Source organism: Palaemon carinicauda, chromosome 43 (assembly GCF_036898095.1).
Source record: "Palaemon carinicauda isolate YSFRI2023 chromosome 43, ASM3689809v2, whole genome shotgun sequence".
Classification (NCBI taxonomy): Eukaryota; Metazoa; Arthropoda; class Malacostraca; order Decapoda; family Palaemonidae; genus Palaemon; species Palaemon carinicauda.
In genome coordinates, this window is record NC_090767.1 from 59,251,145 (window position 1) to 59,271,453 (window position 20,309).

Below are 20,309 nucleotides of genomic sequence, written 5' to 3' on the forward strand. Positions count from 1 at the left end.
ATTAAGGCTGTGAGAGCAATTTAAAAAAAATATATATAGCAAAATATGCTTGGAAAAACCCCTGGGGGTTAAGGGTTGGAAATTTCCAAATAGCCTGCGGGTAAAAGGGTTAATAATTTATCAAAATTCTATTGATTGTTTTTAAACTTATAAGAGGCTCAAAGGTTATTCTATTTACCATTAAACAAATTCTGGTACATTTAGAACTGACCGCGTTGAAACTGCTGTGTTGAGGTAAGTCTTGCTGGAGAGAATGTTTCTTTCCTTGGGAAGGTCCGTAAAGTGGGGTGGAAGCTAACCTAGTAGATATATGTATGTATATTTTTGTGTCTGCTTATATGTAAGTTTGTGTGTGTGTCTGTACATATATGTAAGTTTATGTGTGTGTATGGGTGTATTCTTTCCCCTCAATCTTGAAGATTTGGCAACACTGCGTTGTACCGTACTTGTATGTCTTAGCATTACTAGGATATTCTGGAGTTGTATGGTAAGATTTTCATTGTGAAAGTAGATGTAAATTTTGATTTATAGAAAAGAGCGTTTGGGTTCAGACAAAACTAAGCTAAGGAGTTTCCCGTTAATCAGGAAAAACCTGTCAGAGGTTACGAAAGTAACTAAAAATCTGTAGTTGTTCCTACACTAATACACTCGTCCTTTAATAGAGGTAGGATCTTGGCAACTGCTGGTAACTACTAATGGAGAATAATTATTACGGTTCTGGCAAGAGGTACACACTGCTCTTCTATTCGGATTCTGGCCATTCGAAACTAAAAAACGGATTTTGAGCGAAGCGAAAAATCTATTTTTGGGTGAGATACCCATGTCGTCCTGATGGAAGGTTCCTTTAGTAGCTTCCTTAGGGTATATATGACTACAGTGGATATTCCCGGAGAATTAAACTAAAGGTTTCCAGAATTCTAACTTCTGGCGCGAGTACCCTTAAGGTTGCCCTTTAGGATATCACATAACGGGACGTATTCTTGACACGCCACATAGCTATCTGCACCCCACATAGCATTTACGCTTCGAGGGAGGAATCAGTGGCAAGATATAGGAGGAGCCGTTACAAAGTTCTCCTCCTCCGTTACTCATATGAGCACTTGGATGACGTCATATGCGTCGGCCATCTTGCTGACGTCATCCCCGCCTGCCAACTCCATTCCTTTTAGCGTTAAGACCAGCCCCCAAGATACAGTAAGATTGGGAGGGGACCTGCCAAGGCCTTATAGAGAACAAAGGGCGGGTCCATCTGGACGACATGGCTATCTCGCCCAAAAATAGATTTTTCGCTTCGCTCAAAATCCGTTTTTTGGGCTCAGGCCTTGTCGTCCTGATGGAAGTGTAACAGAGCATTAATGTACCGTGGATTTTTTCCTTCAGTAGTGCCTTCGACTTCTAGACAACATTCCTTTGGTCTTATGACCTAAGAGACCTATGACATTACCGGTATATGTCATTTCAGCTGAGCATGTACTATGTTACTGCTTCCTGCCCCCCTGCAGAGAAGAGTCCCATTGGACTCTGGAAAGTCTCGAAGTTGCATGGTAAATGGAACCCACCCAGCATCAAGAAGAACCTGCCGGTCCCAGAGCGAGGTAATAGATAGAGTATGTATCATGTGTTGGAATAAGTTACACCAGGCTAGATGGGTTTAAGCGTAGGAACGATAGAATTCTATTGTTCAAGTACCTTATACAGAGTAGAGGGATAATAATACTCACAAACAGATTTTATTATAATGTTAGGGTGAAATAAGACGCACGAAAACAATAAATTCATTTATTAACAATAAATGAGAATTAGCGTACATAAAATATAATGTAAAGATGCAAATAAGTTACATAGACTTGGAACATAGGCAGAAATGATCGTGGTACCTGACAAGGAAACTTGCCACCACACATGTCGAATCCATAGGAATTGTAATGTCTTTCTGAAAATGTCTTTATATACACTTTGTGTTGTAAACACGTGGCACAAGTGATTAGTCTATGTAACATCACCTCAGTATATTAGAACAGTCCGTAGTGTCATCATGGTAACACAAATTTCACTATGTTGCGCACTAGTGTCAACACAGACACCCTTACCCTTAGAGTTAGAGTCCCATATAACTCACTGTTCTTCACAGCACTAAGCTGCAGGTTTTAGCACACTACCTGCAGCTACCACAAAGTGTTTCATTTCTTGCACCTGCTTCGCTAGTGTTTAAAGAACACTTTGGATGACTTCCATCCTGTAAACGAGCGAAGACTCTCGAAATCCATTGATTGGAAGAAATTCAAGGAAGAGGCGACTTTCCTGGGATCGTGACCTGTGGGTGTACTGTCAGGATCCACTCTGCAAATGAAGTAGGTGATCTTCGCCCTAAGTTATTTAAGTGACAAATCGGAACCCGATGTTTTTCCTTTAAAGAGCTGTCCTCCAGCGAAGTCTGAAGTTCTTCGAAGATAGACCTTTAGACTCTCCACTGGACACAGGGAGATATCTTTCTTCAGAGGGCAGATTCTCCAGGGACCCCATCTCTTAGTGGGTAGCTCGTTCTTGGCGAGAAACGTTGGGTCAGGAAAGAAGGTGAGTTCGCCTGTTTCTGCGAACTGAATCTGGCCTTCTTCCCTTGATAATGCCACAATTTCACTGACTCTAGCCCCGAGGCTAAAGCAAACAAGAAAATCACTTTCTGAGTTAAATCTTTCGGAGGGCAAGTCTCATTGTTCAAACCTGAGGCAAAATGTAGCACCTTGCCGAGAGACCAGGAGATAGGTCTCGGAGGGGCTGCAGGTCTGAGTCTAGCGCATTCCTTTGGCAACTTGTTGAAGATTTCGCTGGACAGGTCTATTTGGAAGCCGTATAGTAAGGGTCTTGTCAGGGCTGATTTGTACGTGGAAATCGTGTTGGCCGCTAAGCCTTGTCCATGAAGGTGAATGAAGAAGGACAAGCAGAAATCCATCGATATTTCTGTAGGATTTCTCGCCTTGACAAAGGCCACCCATTTCTTCCAAGATGACTCATATTGCCTTCTGGTAGATTTTGTTTCATATTCCTCTAAGAAGTCTAAGATTTCTTTCGAAATCCCAAACCTCTTCTTGACGACTAGGGAGAGGAAATCATGATGAAGGTCTCGGGTTTTCTTTAATGAAGCGAAGACAGTCGACTTCTGAACTTGTTGGGACAGAACTGGGTCCGGCATGGGAATTAGCTTCGGTTGTAATTCCAGGATCAATGGGAACCAGTTGTTCCGGGGCCACTTGGGAGCCACTAGGGCTGCTATTCCTTGAAAGGATCTCCGCTTGGTGAGGACCTTAAGCAGAAGGTTGGGTGGAGGGAACAGGTAAATCTTGGTCCATCTGTTCCAGTCCAGAGACATGGCGTCCACCGCTTCCGCTCGAGGGCCCTCATATGGGGCCACGTAGCGAGGAAGTTTCTTGTTGTCGCTCGTTGCGAAGAGGTCGATCTGCAGTTCCGGGAATTGGTGAGAGATGAAGGAGAATGAGTCTGCATCTAGGGACCATTCTGACTCTATCGGAGCTATTCTGGATAGAGCATCCGCCGTCACGTTGCGGAATCCTTGAAGGTGAACTGCTGAGAGGTGCGATCTTTTCTTCTCCGCCAGACGGAAGATGGGCAACAACACTTGGTCGAGTTGGGGGATCTTGAGCCCTGACGATTCAGACATCTGACCACTACGACACTGTCCAGAGTCAGTCGTATGTGGACTGAGGGACGTGGGGACAGCCTCTTCAATGTGAGAAAGACTGCCATGGCCTCCAAGATGTTGATGTGAAACGTCTTGAATAGAGGAGACCACGTTCCTTGAACTTGATGTTGATGGGAGTGACACCCCCATCCTTCTAGCAATGCATCCGTATGGATGATGACCGAGGGTGGAGGTAGTTGCAGAGGTACCGATCTCCTGAACTTCTTGGCCTCCGACCATGGCTTGAGGAGTGATCATAGCCGAGACGGTAGTGGTGTCTTGAGATCTCTTCGAGCGTTTGATGCGTATCTTCTCCAGACTCCCGATGCATCTTTTAGCTGTGCTCTTAGCACTGGGTCTGTCACTGAAGCGAACTGGAGGGAGCCGAGCACCCGTTCCTGTTGTTGTCTTGAAATCCGTTTGGATTTGAGAAGTCTCTTGACAGACCTCGCTATTTCCTTCCTCTTCTTTAGCGGAGTGGAAAGACGGTGCGACTGGAGGTCCCAATGTATGCCTAGCCATTGGAACTTGTGAGCTGGAGATAGTCGAGACTTTTTGGTGTTTATCTTGAAACCTAAATGTTCCAGGAATTGGATCACCTTCTCGGAAGCTTGCAGGCATTCCTTTTCTGATGCTGCCCACACCAGCCAATCGTCCAGGTAAGCCATCACCTGAATGCCTTGAAGGCGTAGTTGTTGAACAATTGTCTGCAAGCTTCATGAAGATCCTTGGGGCTATGTTTAGCCCAAAGGGCATGGCTCTGAAAACATAATGTCTTCTTTGAAGCCTGAATCCTAGGTAGGAGGAGGTCTGGCAATTCATTGGAATGTGCCAGTAGGCGTCCGCTATGTCTATTGAGACTGTGTATGCCTTTTGGGGCAATAGGGCTCGTATGTGCTGAAGGGTCAGCATCTTGTTGTTCTCGATGAACTTGTTGAGAGGGGACAAGTCCAGAATGACTCTGAGTTTGTCGGAGTCTTTCTTGTGAACACAGAACAGTCTTCCTTGGAACCTGATGGACTTTGCCCTCTTGATCACCTTTTTGTTCAAGAGTTCTTGGACGTATTCTTCCAGGACGGGGATGGAGTGTTGGAAGAATTGGGGGAAAGCTGTTGATGATGACCTCCAGCTCCAGCCTAGTCCGTTCTTGATGATGCTGTGAGCCCAGGGATCGAAGGTCCAACGATCCCTGAAGAGACAGCGTCTTCCACCCACCAGAAGCATCTCATTGCTTCTGGTTTTCGGAGGGCTTGCCTCCTCGACCGCTTGCTCCCCTGCCTGCTCTCCCTCTGGAGGGACGTCTAGAGGAGTCTCTCCCGGAGCCTCTACCTTTGGCACGAAAGGTAGTAGTCTGCCTCTCGTAGCCAGGCGTGAAGGCTGGTGACGGAGTCACCACCGGCTGGGGTACGAGTTGGAAGGTCTGTGGCGGCTGCGCCACCAACTGGGGAACTGTGGTTGCGGGAAGTTGATGTTTTGCCTGTCGAGGCTGCGGCCTTGGTCTCTTGGACTTCTTTGGTTGGGGGCCTTCATCCGGAGAAGACTTCCTCTTCGACGACATGCCCCACTTTTGGAGAAGGTTCCTGTTGTCTGTGGCGGCCTTGTCGATGATCTCCTTGACCAAGTCATTGGGAAAGAGATCCTTTCCCCAAATGTTGGAGGAAATCAGCTTCCTTGGTTCGTGTTTAACCGTGCGCACCAAGAGTTCATTAATTTATTGAAATGTGCTTATTTTAAGCATTTTGAGAGTTATCTATTATTATTATTATTATTATTATTTGCTAAGCTACAACCCTAGTTGGAAAAGCAGTATGCTATAAGCCCAGAGGCTCCAACGGGGAAAATAGCCCAGTGAGGAAAGGAAACAAGGAAAAATATATTTCAAGAACAGTAATATTAAAATAAATATCCCTTATATAAACTTTGAAAATTTAACAAAACAAGAGGAAGAGAAATAAGATAGAATAGTGTGCCTGATTGCACCCTCAAGCAAGAGAAATCTAACCCCAGACAGTAGAAGACCATGGTACAGAGGCTATGGCACTACCCAAGACTAGAGAAGAATGGTTTGATTTTGGAGTGCCCTTCTCCTATAAAAGATGCTTACCATAGCTAAAGAGTCTCTTCTACCCTTATCAAGAGGAAAGTAGTCACTGAAGAATTGTCTGGTAATATCAGTGTTGTAAGGTGTATGAGGACAGAGGAGAATCTGTAAAGAATATGCCAGACTATTTGGTTTGTGTGTAGGGAAAGGGAAAATGAGCCGTAACCAGAGAACGGGATCCAATGTATGACTGGCCAGTCAAAGGATCCAATAACTCTCTGTGGTAGTATCAACGGGTGGCTGGTGCCCTGGCCAAATTCGATAGTTTTATGTAGTCTGCAACCAAACCATCCTTGTGATCAGTATATAAAATATGTCTGATACTATATGCATTATATATATAATTGCAGTACTCTCTCTCTCTCTCTCTCTCTCTCTCTCTCTCTCTCTCTCTCTCTCTCTGTGATTCTTGATTCATTTTAGTATTGCTATATTTATTTCATGCATAATTGTTAATTTATTTTAATATTTCAAATGCAATTTCATTAATATTAATTAAAAAATTATTAAGATATTACTGAAAATGCCTGATATATTTTTATTAGCAAGACCACGTTCTAAGTTTGGGGGAATTTTATTTCTTTTTTAGGGAAATACTTTTAAGTATTTGATAATTTCATAAAAATATAAAGGAGAATTAATATTATTTATGTATTTTATATAAATTTTTAATATAAAAAAAATATTATGATTATATTAGTTATAATATAATTCGATTATAATGATTTCGGATGACCTACTGAACAGACGCTAGGGAATTACCCCTACACAAGCAAGAAACATCTGATATAAAATAAGGCTAAATTAAATTCAACGGTTTAATTTTACATTAATTAAAGATAAATAAATTTATTAAATCATAATATATGAATCTAAATTCAATTTAAGATAAATTAAAACTAATTTAGATTATATATTAATGATAGAGTTCATCTAGGGAGTTATCCCTAGACAGGCAAGAAATATCTGATATAAAATAAGGCTAGATTAAATCCAACGCTTTAATTTTACATTAATTAAAGATAAATAAATTTATTAAATCATAATATATGAATTTAAATTCAATTTAAGATAAATTAAAATGAATTTAGATTATATATTAATGATTTAGTTTATCTAGGGAAATTCCAATTTTCCCTAGACACCAGAATGTAAACAACACTCTCGAAGGAACATGGCGACGCTGACTGAAGTTGTGGATTTGGATAGCGGCGTGGCCAGCAGCGAGGCGACCCCCGAGGGGCAGACCGTCATTCCCTCAGCCGCGGAGGAAGCGAGCAAGATGGCCCTCGAAGGGGAGGAGATCCTGCAGGTGTCGAAGGAAACCCCCGTCGAAGAGGAGAAGCCTAAGGACGCGCCCGCCGGCAAAGAGTCGAATGACGTTGCCCCTAAGGATTCGACAGTGGCCGTGACGTCGAAGGTGGTTCCTGCGGCGTCTGTCCCTGCTGACGACGATGAGGAAGAGGAGGATGAGGTGACTATCGAGACGTGGCTGGGTTACTCTCTCTCTCTCTTTCTCTCTCTCTCTCTCTCTCTCTCTCTCTCTCTCTCATTGGCAGTCTTTAGGTAAGGACCTTGGCACTATTGAGACGTGGCTGGTCTCTCTCTCTCTCTCTCTCTCTCTCTCATTGGCAGTCTTTAGGTAAGGACCTTGGCACTATTGAGACGTGGCTGGTCTCTCTCTCTCTCTCTCTCTCTCTCTCTGGCAGTCTTTAGGTAAGGACCTTGGCACTATTGAGACGTGGCTGGTCTCTCTCTCTCTCTCTCTCTCTCTCTGGCAGTCTTTAGGTAAGGACCTTGGCACTATTGAGACGTGGCTGGTCTCTCTCTCTCTCTCTCTCTCTCTCTCAGGCAGTCGTTAGGTTAGAAGCCTAGGCACTATTGAGACGTGGCTGGCTCTCTCTCTCTCTCTCTCTCTCTCTCTCTCTCATTGGCAGTCTTTAGGTAAGGACCTTGGCACTATTGAGATGTGGCTGGTCTCTCTCTATCTCTATCTCTCTCTCTCTCTCTCTCTCTCTCTCTCTCTCACAGGCTAAGCTAGGTTGGTACCTGTAATTTTTTACTTACATGCGATACTAATATGTTTGATGTCGTAGATATCTGCGACTATTTTTTATATGTAGCCAATTGCATTTCGCACAATCTACAACCATTTGGCGTCGTGAGCTACCGATATTGGTAATATAATGGTACAGCCCCATTCAGGCCCCAGCGTCATTACCGCTTGCTAGTACGTAGTAGCTCGATGTTTTTAATTTTTCGCCATTGCACGTCTGATCAAAAGTCATCAGACTATCGAAAAATTACCAAAATCTAATGGTTTTCGGTCCGTGTGCTTACTTTGCTTGTGCAAAAAGAAGAACGCCTAGCCCCTATGTACTGGCAAGAGGTAATGGCGCTTGGGCCTGGGCGGAACTTTACCGTAGTACTGTATTACCCCAATAGTTTTGGTAGTTTGGTTTGCCAAATTTTTATTCGTCAAGATACTTGGCCCACACATAGCGCAACATGTACCATTTACCATAACAGAGGAACAGGGGAAAAGAGTAATTTGCGAGCGAAACAAGCCATTGCCGAACAAATAGGGAATTATTAGATTAGATTTAGTTTGATGGACTAACACACACCAAAATACTCCTTATTAACTTTGTGATAACGGATATAATAAGGAACGATTCCAATTATCTATGCTAGCACGGCTGTTGTATATAAAGGAAGATGAGGATTTAACATTCAATACTAGCAGTGTTTGGGTAAATATTTCCCTTAATCATGACTTCCTTGACCTGTATCTTATTGGTCGTGATCGTGAGTAATGAAACCACACGTTCACTTAACCTAACCAAGGACGCCATGTTTATACTTGTGGGACAGAAGAGAGATTTAACCCTTTCGTCCCCAAAGGACGTACCGGTACGTTCTTGCAAAACACTGTGATTTACATGTTTTTGAAAGTTTTTGATAACTTTATGAGAAACTTCAGGCATTTTCCAAAAGAATGAGACCAACCTGACCTCTCTATGACAAAAATTAAGGCTATTAGAGCAATTTAAAAAGAAATATATAGCAAAATGTGCTCAAAATTTGACCTTATGGTGGGGGTAAAAGGGTTAAAATATCTTGGGTCATATTGAATATCTTAATATCCTTTACCTCTGAATGAATTGCAAGTAAACCTCATTGCCTTGATGATGAGCCTTAGTATATAGTCATAATAGCCCTTGTAATACTAACCCCTTTTACCCCCAGGCTATTTGGAAATTTCCAACCCTTAACCCCCAGGGGTTATTTTTTTCCCAGCACATTTTGCATTATATTTTTTTTTAAATTGCTCTAACAGCCTTAATTTTTGTCATAGAGAGGTCAGGTTGGTCTCATTCTCTTGGAAAATGCCTGAATTTTCTCAAAAAATTATCAAAAATATGAAAAAAAAAAATTATAGCATTTTCTTGCAAGGACGTACCGGTACGTCCATGTGGGTAAAGGGATGAGTTTTGTGAAACGTACCAGTACGTCCTTTGGGGGTAAAAGGGCTAATTTTAGCCCATTTGTAAAGCAGTGTTATTTATATATGATAATTACAGTGAATTTTGATGTCGAAGTTGACGAAGTACATGCAAAATCTAAAGCCATGGCTCGACGCTAATCTTGCCGTATCACAACTTTTGGTGTCAGTATATTTCCACAGTGTTATGTTTAGGTTATAATGTTGGCATCAATAATGGACAGACCAAATTCAAAGCTTCAGTTATATAATTTCAAAGTCACAATATATTGTATCATAGCTTTGTATTTAAACATTAAAAAACTCATTTTGTTGCTGACTAATTCTCAGCTTGATTTGTCTCTGTTAGGTTTGCAAAAAAATTGCTATGCAGACATTAACCCTTTTACCCCCAAAGGACGTACTGGTACGTTTCACAAAACTCATCCCCTTACCCCCATGGACGTACCGGCACGTCCTTGCAAAAAACTGCTATTTAAACTTTTTTTTATATATTTTTGATAATTTTTTGAGAAAATTCAGGCATTTTCCAATTGAATGAGACCAACCTGACCTCTCTATGATGAAAATTAAGGATGTTAGAGCAATTTAAAAAAAAAGTATACTGCAAAATGTGCTTGAAAAAAAATAACCCCTGGGGGTTAAGGGTTGGAAAGTTCCAAATAGCCTGGGGGTTAAAAGGGTTAATGCTAATGATACAGGAGTTTTCAAATTGTGTTATTTATTTAAAAAAATCTGTATAAAACAGTAACATTGAAATACAATCTGCCATCGTATTATTTGCATTACGCTGTATGTAATATACATTAGCCCCATAATATATTTAGTTGGTGGCAGGTTGTATCCCCTGGAAGATAACTTTAAAAATAAACTTTGACATTTAACCCTTTTACCCCCAAAGGACGTACAGGTACGTTTCACAGAACTCATCCCTTTACCCCCATGGACGTACCAGTACGTCCTTGCAAAAGAATGCTATAAATTTTTTTTTTTTCATATTTTTAATATTTTTTTGAGAAAATTCAGGCATTTTCCAAGAGAATGAGACCAACCTGACCTCTCTATGAAAAAAATTAAGGCTTTTAGAGCAATTTAAAAAATATATACTGCAAAATGTGCTGGGGAAAAAATAATCCCTTGGGGGTTAAGGGTTGGAAATTTCCAAAGAGCCTGGGGGTTAAAGGGTTAAGGTATCTCATTTTAAAGTTACAATTTACAATAATTCTATTTAGAGAGATTCACCAAAAATATGTACTTAACTTTTTGTCCCACACCACAATGTGTAGTTACACTGTCGTCTTCCTTCCAGGATGTGGACGAGAGTTTCGGCGAGAGGCTCCTGGCCCTGACTGAAATGTTCCCCGACAGCCTACGCTCGGCCAGTTCCAGCGCTGTGTCGACGTCCGTCAGCTTGTTGAAAAGTGAGGAATATTTCTCTCGTTTCGGTAATACGAGGTCTCGGAGATTTAATGTAAAATGTCTCATAGTTTTTCTTTGTAAATTGTAAATATTCATATGTCTGTCTCTCTGTAGGTGCTGGTTAGTGTTTTCAGTGTTCCACTTGCTGTGGACTGTATACAATGCTCTAGTGTCTATGTTCTTCTATTCTTGCTGCTTGACCACTTCCATATTTTACTCATACTCCTCCAGTTGCACAGAATTAACAAACTCCCTCGTTGCAGGTTCGTACAGCCTGACGCGGCAGGTGGTGTGGGTGGCCGTCAGTACCTCCATTATCCTCTTCGCTCCCGTCATGTTCGAGCTGGAGCGTCTCAACGTGGAGGAGATGATGAAGCAGGACCGGAATAGGGTGAGTTCTTCGTCGGCTTTCTTCTTTACCCTCGTTTTTACTTAAACTAAAAGGTTTCTTCCAAGTTGTACCTTGGCTCTGGGTGGCTTTCAAAGCTGTTGAATCAGTGGAACTTCAAAAGTTCAAAGTTCCTGCGAATGTTTTACATGTTGAAAAGGCTGACATAAGTCTCCTTTCATAGTTTATACACGGCACATATATTTTAACATTGCTACTGATCTTAAAATAATCTTATATTTATTCATTACTTCACATATATGGTTCATTTATTTCCCTATATCTTTTCCTCACTAGGCTATTTATCCCTGTTGGAGCCCTTGGGCTTATAGCATCCTGCTTTTCCAGCTAGGGTTGTAACTTAGTAATAATAATTGGAATCTTATAGACTACAGAATGAGACTCGCCAGCTTGTAAGAAAGACATTTGCACTATGATTGAGCTAGTAATAAAAACGTTGTTATTTGGAAGAGCGGAATATTGCAAGCCCAAGGGATCCAACATGCTATTTTCCACTTACGTATAAGGGTAGAAGAGAGACTTTAGCTACGGCAAGTAGCTCTGGGAGAAGGACACTCCAAAATCAAACCATTGTTCTCTAGCCTTGAGTAGTGCCATAGACTCTGTACCATGGTCGTCCACTGTCTTAGATTAGAGTTCTCTTGCTTGAAGGTACACTCAGGCACACTATTGTTTCCTTATATTCTTTACTGGGCTATTTTCCTTGTCGGAGCCCTTTGGATTATAGCTTCCTGCTTTTCCATGTTAGTTTTAGCTTAGTTAGTAATAATGATAATGAAATAATGAGAGACTATATACAATGAAGAATAATAGGTAACGTATTAAAACGTCTTATGACTAAAATTTAGTTGGTTAACATACATACATACATATACCAAGGGACTTCCCAATTTTGGGGGGTAGCCGACATCAACAAATGAAACAAATACAAAAAGGGGACCTCTACTCTCTCCATTCCTCCAGCCTAACAAGGGACTCAACCGAGTTCAGCTGGTTCTGCTAGGGTGCCACAGCCCACCCTCCCACATTATCTACCACAGATGAAGCTTCATAATGCTGAATCCCCTACTGCTGCTACCTCCGCGGTCATCTAAGGCACCGGAGGAAGCAGCAGGGCCTACCGGAACTGCGTCATAATCGCTCGCCATTCATTCCTATTTCTAGCACGCTCTCTTGCCTCTCTCACATATATCCTCCTATCACCCAGAGCTTCCTTCACTCCATCCATCCACCCAAACCTTGGCCTTCCTCTTGTACTTCTCCCATCAACTCTTGCATTCATCACCTTCTTTAGCAGACAGCCATTTTCCATTCTCTCAACAAGTTGGTTAAGCACACACAAAAAGAGTCAGTTGAGAAAAGAAATTGAAAATAGGAACTTGAAAAGTTAAAAAAAGAATACTGGTCGAATCAAATTAAATATTGACACATCGGACATGAATTACTTTCGTATCCTTACGTTTAAACTGCGCCTCTGCGATACCAGGCAGTTAGTCAACTAAGGATGGTTGCAGCTATGATGTTAAAAAGGGTAATTTTAAAGAACCAAGGTGTTTAAACCTTTTGGAGTTGAGGCTTTAAAGGTTGCTCATGAATGGCAGGCAAGTGGCAGGACAATGCCCTAGAGACTCTCCAAGCACCCCTTCATTTAGCTAGGACCAGGGAGGGCCAGGCACTGGCTACTGATGACTCATTAGGTTGACCGGAGGTTCCCCTAAACTGACAAGGTTTAAAGGCTGCTCATGAATGGCAGAGGCAAGGGACAGTGACATTGCCCCATCAAGCAGGACAATGCCCTAGAGACTGACCATATATACATATTATCAGTGCCCAAGCAGGGATTAACTGTTATGTAAAAAGCTGGAAATGATTAAATTTTGGAAGGTCAAAGGTCAAGGTCATGGTCAAGCAAAAGGTCGAGAAGTAAACTGCCGCGACGGAGGTCTGCTCTACTGAGTGCCCCTCTAGTTAGTGATGAAATGCTTCTATCATTTCCAGTGCCTAGTATAGATACCCTTCATTTTGTACCAGCGGGTGGCCGAGGGAAAGTTATATTGGCCCAGTATGCCGATATCATCTGAATGGCATGATATTTTTCAGAGATTTTTAATTCGATTTAAAGACCAATTGATGTCATACTTTGTCGATTATCTATCAAATTTATTTTGCCTGGAGTTATTCTTTCACAATTGTATCATTATTGATAGTTCAGCCCTCAGATTTTGGGTCCTGTACATTTATATGGAGGACTGTAGGCAAAACAATACAGGTTGGTCTTTGCAGTGTCCCCTTGACTCCTAGATGTTCCATCTTTCTAGCTCTCTACTTGACCTTCGCCCGTACTTCCTTTCTTCCGTCTTGCCGTCTCAGGTTCTTTCAATATTTATTTCATAAAGCAAGAGTTCCCCCCCTCAATGGCAGTTCGTTGTTGATTGGCCCTCTAGGCCCATAACTGGCACATGGGGCCCACATTCTTGACTTTGATCCACTTATGAACTAAGAAGTGTGAAATGATCATCGGTCTAATTGGACGTCTTCGTTCTGTATTACAATGTCTTATTTCTCCCTTGTATGAAGTGATAGGAGGATAGATGTGTGAGAGGCAAGAGAGCGTGCTAGAAATAGGAATGAATGGCGAGCGATTGTGACGCAGTTCCGGTAGGCCCTGCTGCTTCCTCCGGTGCCTTGGATGACCGCGGAGGTAGCAGCTGTAGGAGATTCAGCATTATGAAGCTTCATCTGTGGTGGATAATGTGGGATGGTGGGCTGTGGCACCCTAGCAGTACCAGCCGAACTCTGTTGAGTTCCTTGTCAGGCTGGGAGGAACGTAGAGAGGAGAGGTCCCCTTTTTAGGAACGTAGAGAGGAGAGGTCCTCTTTTTTGTTTCATTTGTTTGATGTCAACTACCCCCCAAAATTGGGGGAAGCGCCTTGGTATGTATGTATGTGATGAACTAAAAAGCGTAAAATGATCGTCGGTCTAATCGGACGTCTTCGTTCTGTATTACAATATGTGTCTTATTTCTCCCTTGTATTATGCATGTCTTGTCGACTTTACTGTCCATCTCCAATTAGATCCAGTTCTCATTTCTCACTCGAGAGCAAAAGCATTCGTAGGTTCGGCAGTGCGGACAGAAAGGAGTTTAACTCTAGAGTAGTGTTGTACGGTTGCTTTTGTTTATATCACTAGATGGTCTTAAAGAAATGTATTTTAGAAGCAAGGTATTCAGTCTAGGTAACCCCTAACGGAATTGCTAAAAAGACAGTTTTTTCTGGCATAGTAACCCTTAACGGAGGAATCGATAAAAAGGTAGTTTTTTGCCCCTAGTAAACCTTAAGGGAGTCACTAAGAAACGAGAGGTGTTTTTGCCCAAATAACCCTTGAGGGAATTGCTAAAAGAAGGGTGTTTTTGCCCAAGTAACCCTTGAGGGAATTGCTAAAAGAAGGGTGTTTTTGCGCCTAGTAAACCTTTAGGGAGTCACTAAGAAATAAGAGGTGTTTTTGCCCTAGTAACCCTTGAGGGAATTGCTAAAAAAATTGTGTTTTTGCCCCTAGTAAACCTTAAGGGAGTCACTAAGAAACAAGAGGTGTTTTTGCCCTAGTAACCCTTGAGGGAGTGCTAAAAAAAGGGTGTTTTTGCCCCTAGTAAACCTTAAGAGAAGCACTAAGAAATAAGAGCTGTTTTTGCCATAACTAAAGGAATCGCTATAAAAAGGGTATTTTTTCCTATTAATCCATAAAGGGAATCACTAAATAAAGTATTGTTTCCTAAGGGAACAACAGAAACAGAGGCTATTGTTTCCTGTGTGTATGATAAATGTCTGATTTTTTATATGTTATTGGGACATAGAAAGAGCCCAACAGATCCTTCAGTCAGTTACTATAGACTCCTGTTTAATATTTGATAAGAAAGAGCCGGAAGCCTTCACAGACTCTCTAATCTCGCATTTCCTGTTTTGATAATAGAATCCCTGGCTCTGTTTTGAATACTCACACCTCTGAAGAATCAAGAGATGGTTTGAGCAAACTTTCAACTGGGCTCCCCAAGGCACTAGAAGAGTTGGAAGACTCAAGCCTGCATGGCTGAGGGCTATGAAGTGTGAGGTAGATGATGGGCTCCCCAAGGCACTAGAAGAGTTGGAAGACTCAAGCCTGCATGGCTGAGGGCTATGAAGTGTGAGGTAGATGATGGGCTCCCCAAGGCACTAGAAGAGTTGGGAGACTCAAGCCTGCATGGCTGAGGGCTATGAAGTGTGAGGTAGATGATGGGCTCCCCAAGGCACTAGAAGAGTTGGGAGACTCAAGCCTGCATGGCTGAGGGCTATGAAGTGTGAGGTAGATGATGGGCTCCCCAAGGCACTAGAAGAGTTGGGAGACTCAAGCCTGCATGGCTGAGGGCTATGAAGTGTGAGGTAGATGATGGGCTCCCCAAGGCACTAGAAGAGTTGGGAGACTCAAGCCTGCATGGCTGAGGGCTATGAAGTGTGAGGTAGATGATGGGCTCCCCAAGGCACTAGAAGAGTTGGGAGACTCAAGCCTGCATGGCTGAGGGCTATGAAGTGTGAGGTAGATGATGGGCTCCCCAAGGCACTAGAAGAGTTGGGAGACTCAAGCCTGCATGGCTGAGGGCTTTGAAACCTGAAGTAGATGATGAATGGAGAAGTATTGAATCAAAAGCTCAAGATAGAGACGACTGGCTAAATCTAGTAGAGGCCCTTTGCGTCAATTGGTGTAGGAGGACATGATGATGATTTAAAGGGATAATAATTTTCGATAAGATACAAGTTTTCCGACGGAGGAATTATGTATGATTTATATTACAAAATAAAATGAAATGCTTAACCCTTTTACCACCAAAGGACGTACTGGTACGTTTCACAAAACTCATCCCTTTACCCCCATGGACATACCGGTACGTTTTTGCAAAAAAACTGCTATTTACATTTATTTTTTTGCATATTTCTGATAATTTTTTGAGAAACTTCAGGCATTTTCCAAGAGAATGAGACCAACCTGACCTCTTTATGATGAAAATTAAGGCTGTTAGAGCAATTTAAAGAAAATATACTGAAAAATTTGCTTGAAAAAAAAACCCTGACAGTTAAGGGTTGGAAATTTCCAAATAGCCTGGGGGTAAAAGGGTTAATAATAAGTTAAACCAAGTGTCTTCGAGGAGCTACACTTAAACTGTATGTATACATACATGGAGGATCTCTTGGACGTCGTATGTAAAACGCTAACTTGTTCCTATAAAATTTGTATGATTTGACTGCGTTAGGTAAAAGATATAGCAATGTTTCTTTCTATTGCTTACTGTAGATATATTCTTCTTGACATAAAGTCCTTTATTAATACTTGTAAGTTATATGAAATGTTAAAAAATTTCGAACTAAATAAATAAGCCAAGAAGGTAGTTGAAGAATCTCGATAAGTTTGAAAATCCTGGTCCAATTATATTTACCCATCTTCGTTATATATTAAAGTGTCAAAGTACTACTATTAAATAGGAAATTCCTTTTCTTCATCAACACTTTAAGTTAAAGGCCCCATTTTTAGAGGAAGTTTAACATCTTAAGCTAAGATATATTTATAAATTCAACTTTATCTTAAGCTAACATATAATCATACTATCGGCAAGCATTGGAGCTAACATGCCCCATTTTTAGAGTAAGTTTAACATTATCTGAAGCTTAGATATATTTATAAATTCAACATTATCTTAAGCTAACTTATAGTCATACTATCGGCAAGTATTGGAGCTAACATGCCCCATTTTTAGAGTAAGTTTAACATTATCTTAAGTTAACATATAATCATATTACCAACAAGCCATAGAGCTGACATGAATTTTTCTCTCTCGACAGCTCGTCCTCGGCCCAGGCTCCGCGATGTCCGGAGCTCCGCCCACTCCAGGGGGCCTCATGCCTCCCCCTCCTCGTTAAGTCGTGGGACACGGTCGAAGAATATGTGGGTCAATACTACGTACTTTATTTAACCTGTTAAAAACGTCTTTTAGAGTCTTTTAGAAACTAGACTGATCTTAGTAACGAATATCTTCTTTATCCGCATCGATGAATAGTTTGTGAGCTTGCGTACTTAGTAACCAAAGTGTAAATGTGTTTATGACGGCCGGCAGGTGACAGGACTCGGCTCGGCTCGCCGGCTCGCGTCTGGAGTGCGTAACTTCTCGGTGTACGAGACCTGTATATATCGTTTCTTTGTATAATAATCTTTCACCGTAATTACTTAGTTCCACGGACGTCGGGGGTCGGTCGCAGTCTTATTGAGCGGGAAGGTGTGGATTGTTAAAGCTAGTCTTTCATTGTATATTGGAAAATATGTGGATTGTAAACATGGCATTGTGAGTTATGTATTTGGGAGTGTCCTTGATACGGAAAGTCTTCGACTTGCAAACGTTCGTAGATACAGACGTAAAAGCAACGGAAATTTTAGATAGTGGATATTGTATCAGAAGTTCATAATGGAATAAGATATTGTATAATATAATGTAAGCAATATAAAACACGACTATTTGTTGACTTGCAGTTGAAAATTAATGCCTACCCTAGGAGAAAATTTATCAAAATTAAACTTAAAAACAGCTTCTTCGAACATGCGAAGTTCGTAAGTCGAGGCGTTTCTGTAACTACATTGTGTAAAGTATTTTCCATAGAGTTGATATCACGGACACTATATTCCCCCAGACTTTTGAACCTATTGTGTCGAGATGGTCTTGCATAATGAACGTTAGATTTCAAAACTAATTAATTGTGTGGGATAATAAAATGTTCTTTAGTTAACTACTCTGTCTTATTATCCCTGATATTGTCTCTTTTTGTAAATTAACCCTTTTACCCCCAAGCTGTTTGGAACTTTCCAACCCTTAACCCCCAGGCATTTTTTTTTTCAAGCACATTTTGCAATATATATTTTTTAAATTCCTCTAACAGACTTATTTTTCATCATAGAGAGGTCAAGTTGGTCTCATTCTTTTGGAAAATGCCTGAAGTTTCTCATTAAAGTATCAAAAATATGCCAAAAAAAATGTAAATAGCAGTTTTTTTACAAGGACGTACCAGTACGTCCATGGGGGTAAAGGGATGTGTTTTGTGAAACGTACCAGTACGTCCATTGGGGGTAAAAGGGTGAAGAGAAATCTGTTGTCAGCTAGTGTATATGGTCAGTTAATACCATTTTGACTTTTCTAAGGTGGAACTGTTTGGGACAAATACATGGTCATTTGAACAGTTTCATCTTTGCTAAAGGGGGAACTGTTTGGAAAAAATATACAGTATATAGCTGTCTGCTAAAGAAGGCGATGAATGCAAGAGTTGATGGGAGAAATACAAGAGTAAGGCCAAGGTTTGGGTGGATGGATGGAGTGAAGGAAGCTCTGGGTGATAGGAGGATAGATGTGAGCGAGGCAAGAGAGCGTGCTAGAAATCGGAATGAATGGCGAGCGATTGTGACGCAGTTCCAGTAGGCCCTGCTGCTTCCTCCGGTGCCTTGGATGACCACGGAGGTAACAGCAGTAGGGGATTCAGCGTTATGAAGCTTCATCTGTGGTGGATAATGTGGGAGGGTGGGCTGTGGCACCCCAGCGGTACCAGCAGAACTCGGTTGAGGCCCTCGTCAGGCTGGGAGGAACGTAGAGAGTAGAGGTCCCCTTTTTTGTTTTTGTTACATTTGTTTGATATTCACCATGTCCTACATTCTACACTGGCAGTACTTTGACTGCTGAATCCCTAGATTGGAAAACCAGCAGCTAATCTGTCTTCGGGACATCCAGTCGTTGTTCACTCTTATCGCCATGACTGCATGATAGAATTTAAATTGTAATGAGAAGCACTTATCTTTATGTAGATGCCATTTATGAAGGAATAAATGAAAGGTGCGTTTCCTATATACTATAGTCTGACGATCCCAAACTGCTCTTAAAACCTAGTTCAGTTAATCCACGAACATCATATTATTGATGATATTTTGCTCACTTGTCATTCCCTTAATAAATGATAGAATAGCTTCAAGTTTACTGAATTCTAATGCCCCTTTTCCAGTCTGGGATAACGAGAAGTTTTGCATTAAACTTTACATGGATTTTTCGAATTTTGAATGAAGAAGTAAAGTGCGGTAGGAATTGACGCATTTGCGAATTATGTACATCTACTGTATGGATATATGAGATATTAGCTCTATACAATACACTCAGGAAAATACAATTTGTCTTCTTTTTTTCCTTTTAAAAACGGTACAAATGTTAGGCTGGGAGGAACGTAGAGAGTAGAGGTCCCCTTTTTTGTTTTTGTTTCATTTGTTGATGTCGGCTACCCCCCAAAATTGGGGGAAGTGCCTTAGTATATCGATGTATGTACAAATGTTTCACGGTGTCAAAAATGAAACCGCTCGTATAAGAAAATGTGGGAGACTCGACTGTTGACTTTTAACAGAAGTCCCTTGGATAAGTACAAGTCCAACTGGTAAGGTAAGCAAGAACCAACTTTCCCTTAATGTCCTTAGGATTTCATTGCCATCAGTGTGCCTCATACGATTCACTGTATGCTTTCCTAAAGCGCTTTCTTTTCCAGGCTTTTGTTATACCCCGTTACCCCTTCTTGCCGATTGGTCTTCAATGGTACGGCATATATCGCTCGTTTGCGAGAACGTCGTCATAACTCAAAAATAGCTATTTTTCAGGAGAGCCATTTTAATCAATTAAAACACTCATATTATGTCGTTAGGATATTTAGCGCCTCTAGCGATCTTTTAGCTACAATTATGTCACTTTTGCCAAAAAAAATCAGCATTTGCAGATGAATATGTCTATATGGATAACTCAAAAATACATTTTTTTTGAGTTATGACGTTGTTGTCGCAAGCGAGCGATATGTAGAGGCATTGTGGGTTTGGTAGCTTGTAAACGGTAAGAGAAGGGATATGTGTCTTTTTCTAGTATTAGGTTAATTCAAGGTGACTAATGGAAACACCTCTTGCGATTCCGGAGGAGTCGTGGGTTCTCGACTACTCGGGTGAACTGAGACGTCCTTCTGATAACTCCTAGAGGAATCCAGACCCAATTGCCATCAAGAGGGGCTGTTGTAGTTTCCCTGTGGAGGTCAGGAAAACTTTCGGTAGAAGAGAATCTTCGGATTTTTGTTTCTTAACCCTTTTACCTCCAAAG

At 41.4% G+C, this 20,309-nt stretch overlaps 1 protein-coding gene across 1 annotated transcript; it reads left to right on the forward strand.

Annotated features, from left to right (window-relative positions):
• Window positions 1-6,941: 6,941 nt before the first annotated feature.
• On the forward strand, window positions 6,942-17,931 carry mge (translocase of outer mitochondrial membrane 22 homolog mge). The gene is made up of 4 exons (XM_068365918.1): window positions 6,942-7,272; window positions 10,613-10,724; window positions 10,986-11,113; window positions 16,996-17,931. The coding sequence occupies exons 1-4, from the start codon at window positions 6,973-6,975 to the stop codon at window positions 17,071-17,073; spliced, it is 618 nt and encodes a 205-aa protein (XP_068222019.1). The 5' UTR covers window positions 6,942-6,972; the 3' UTR covers window positions 17,074-17,931.
• The last annotated feature ends 2,378 nt before the right edge of the window (window positions 17,932-20,309 follow it).

Coding starts and splice junctions, on each gene's coding strand:
- mge (XM_068365918.1), top strand. CDS start 6,973: ATGGCGACGCTGACTGAAGTTGTGGATTTGGATAGCGGCGTGGCCAGC. Junction 7,273..10,612: donor ATGAGGAAGAGGAGGATGAG/GTGACTATCGAG, acceptor TCTTCCTTCCAG/GATGTGGACGAGAGTTTCGG. Junction 11,114..16,995: donor TGAAGCAGGACCGGAATAGG/GTGAGTTCTTCG, acceptor CTCTCTCGACAG/CTCGTCCTCGGCCCAGGCTC.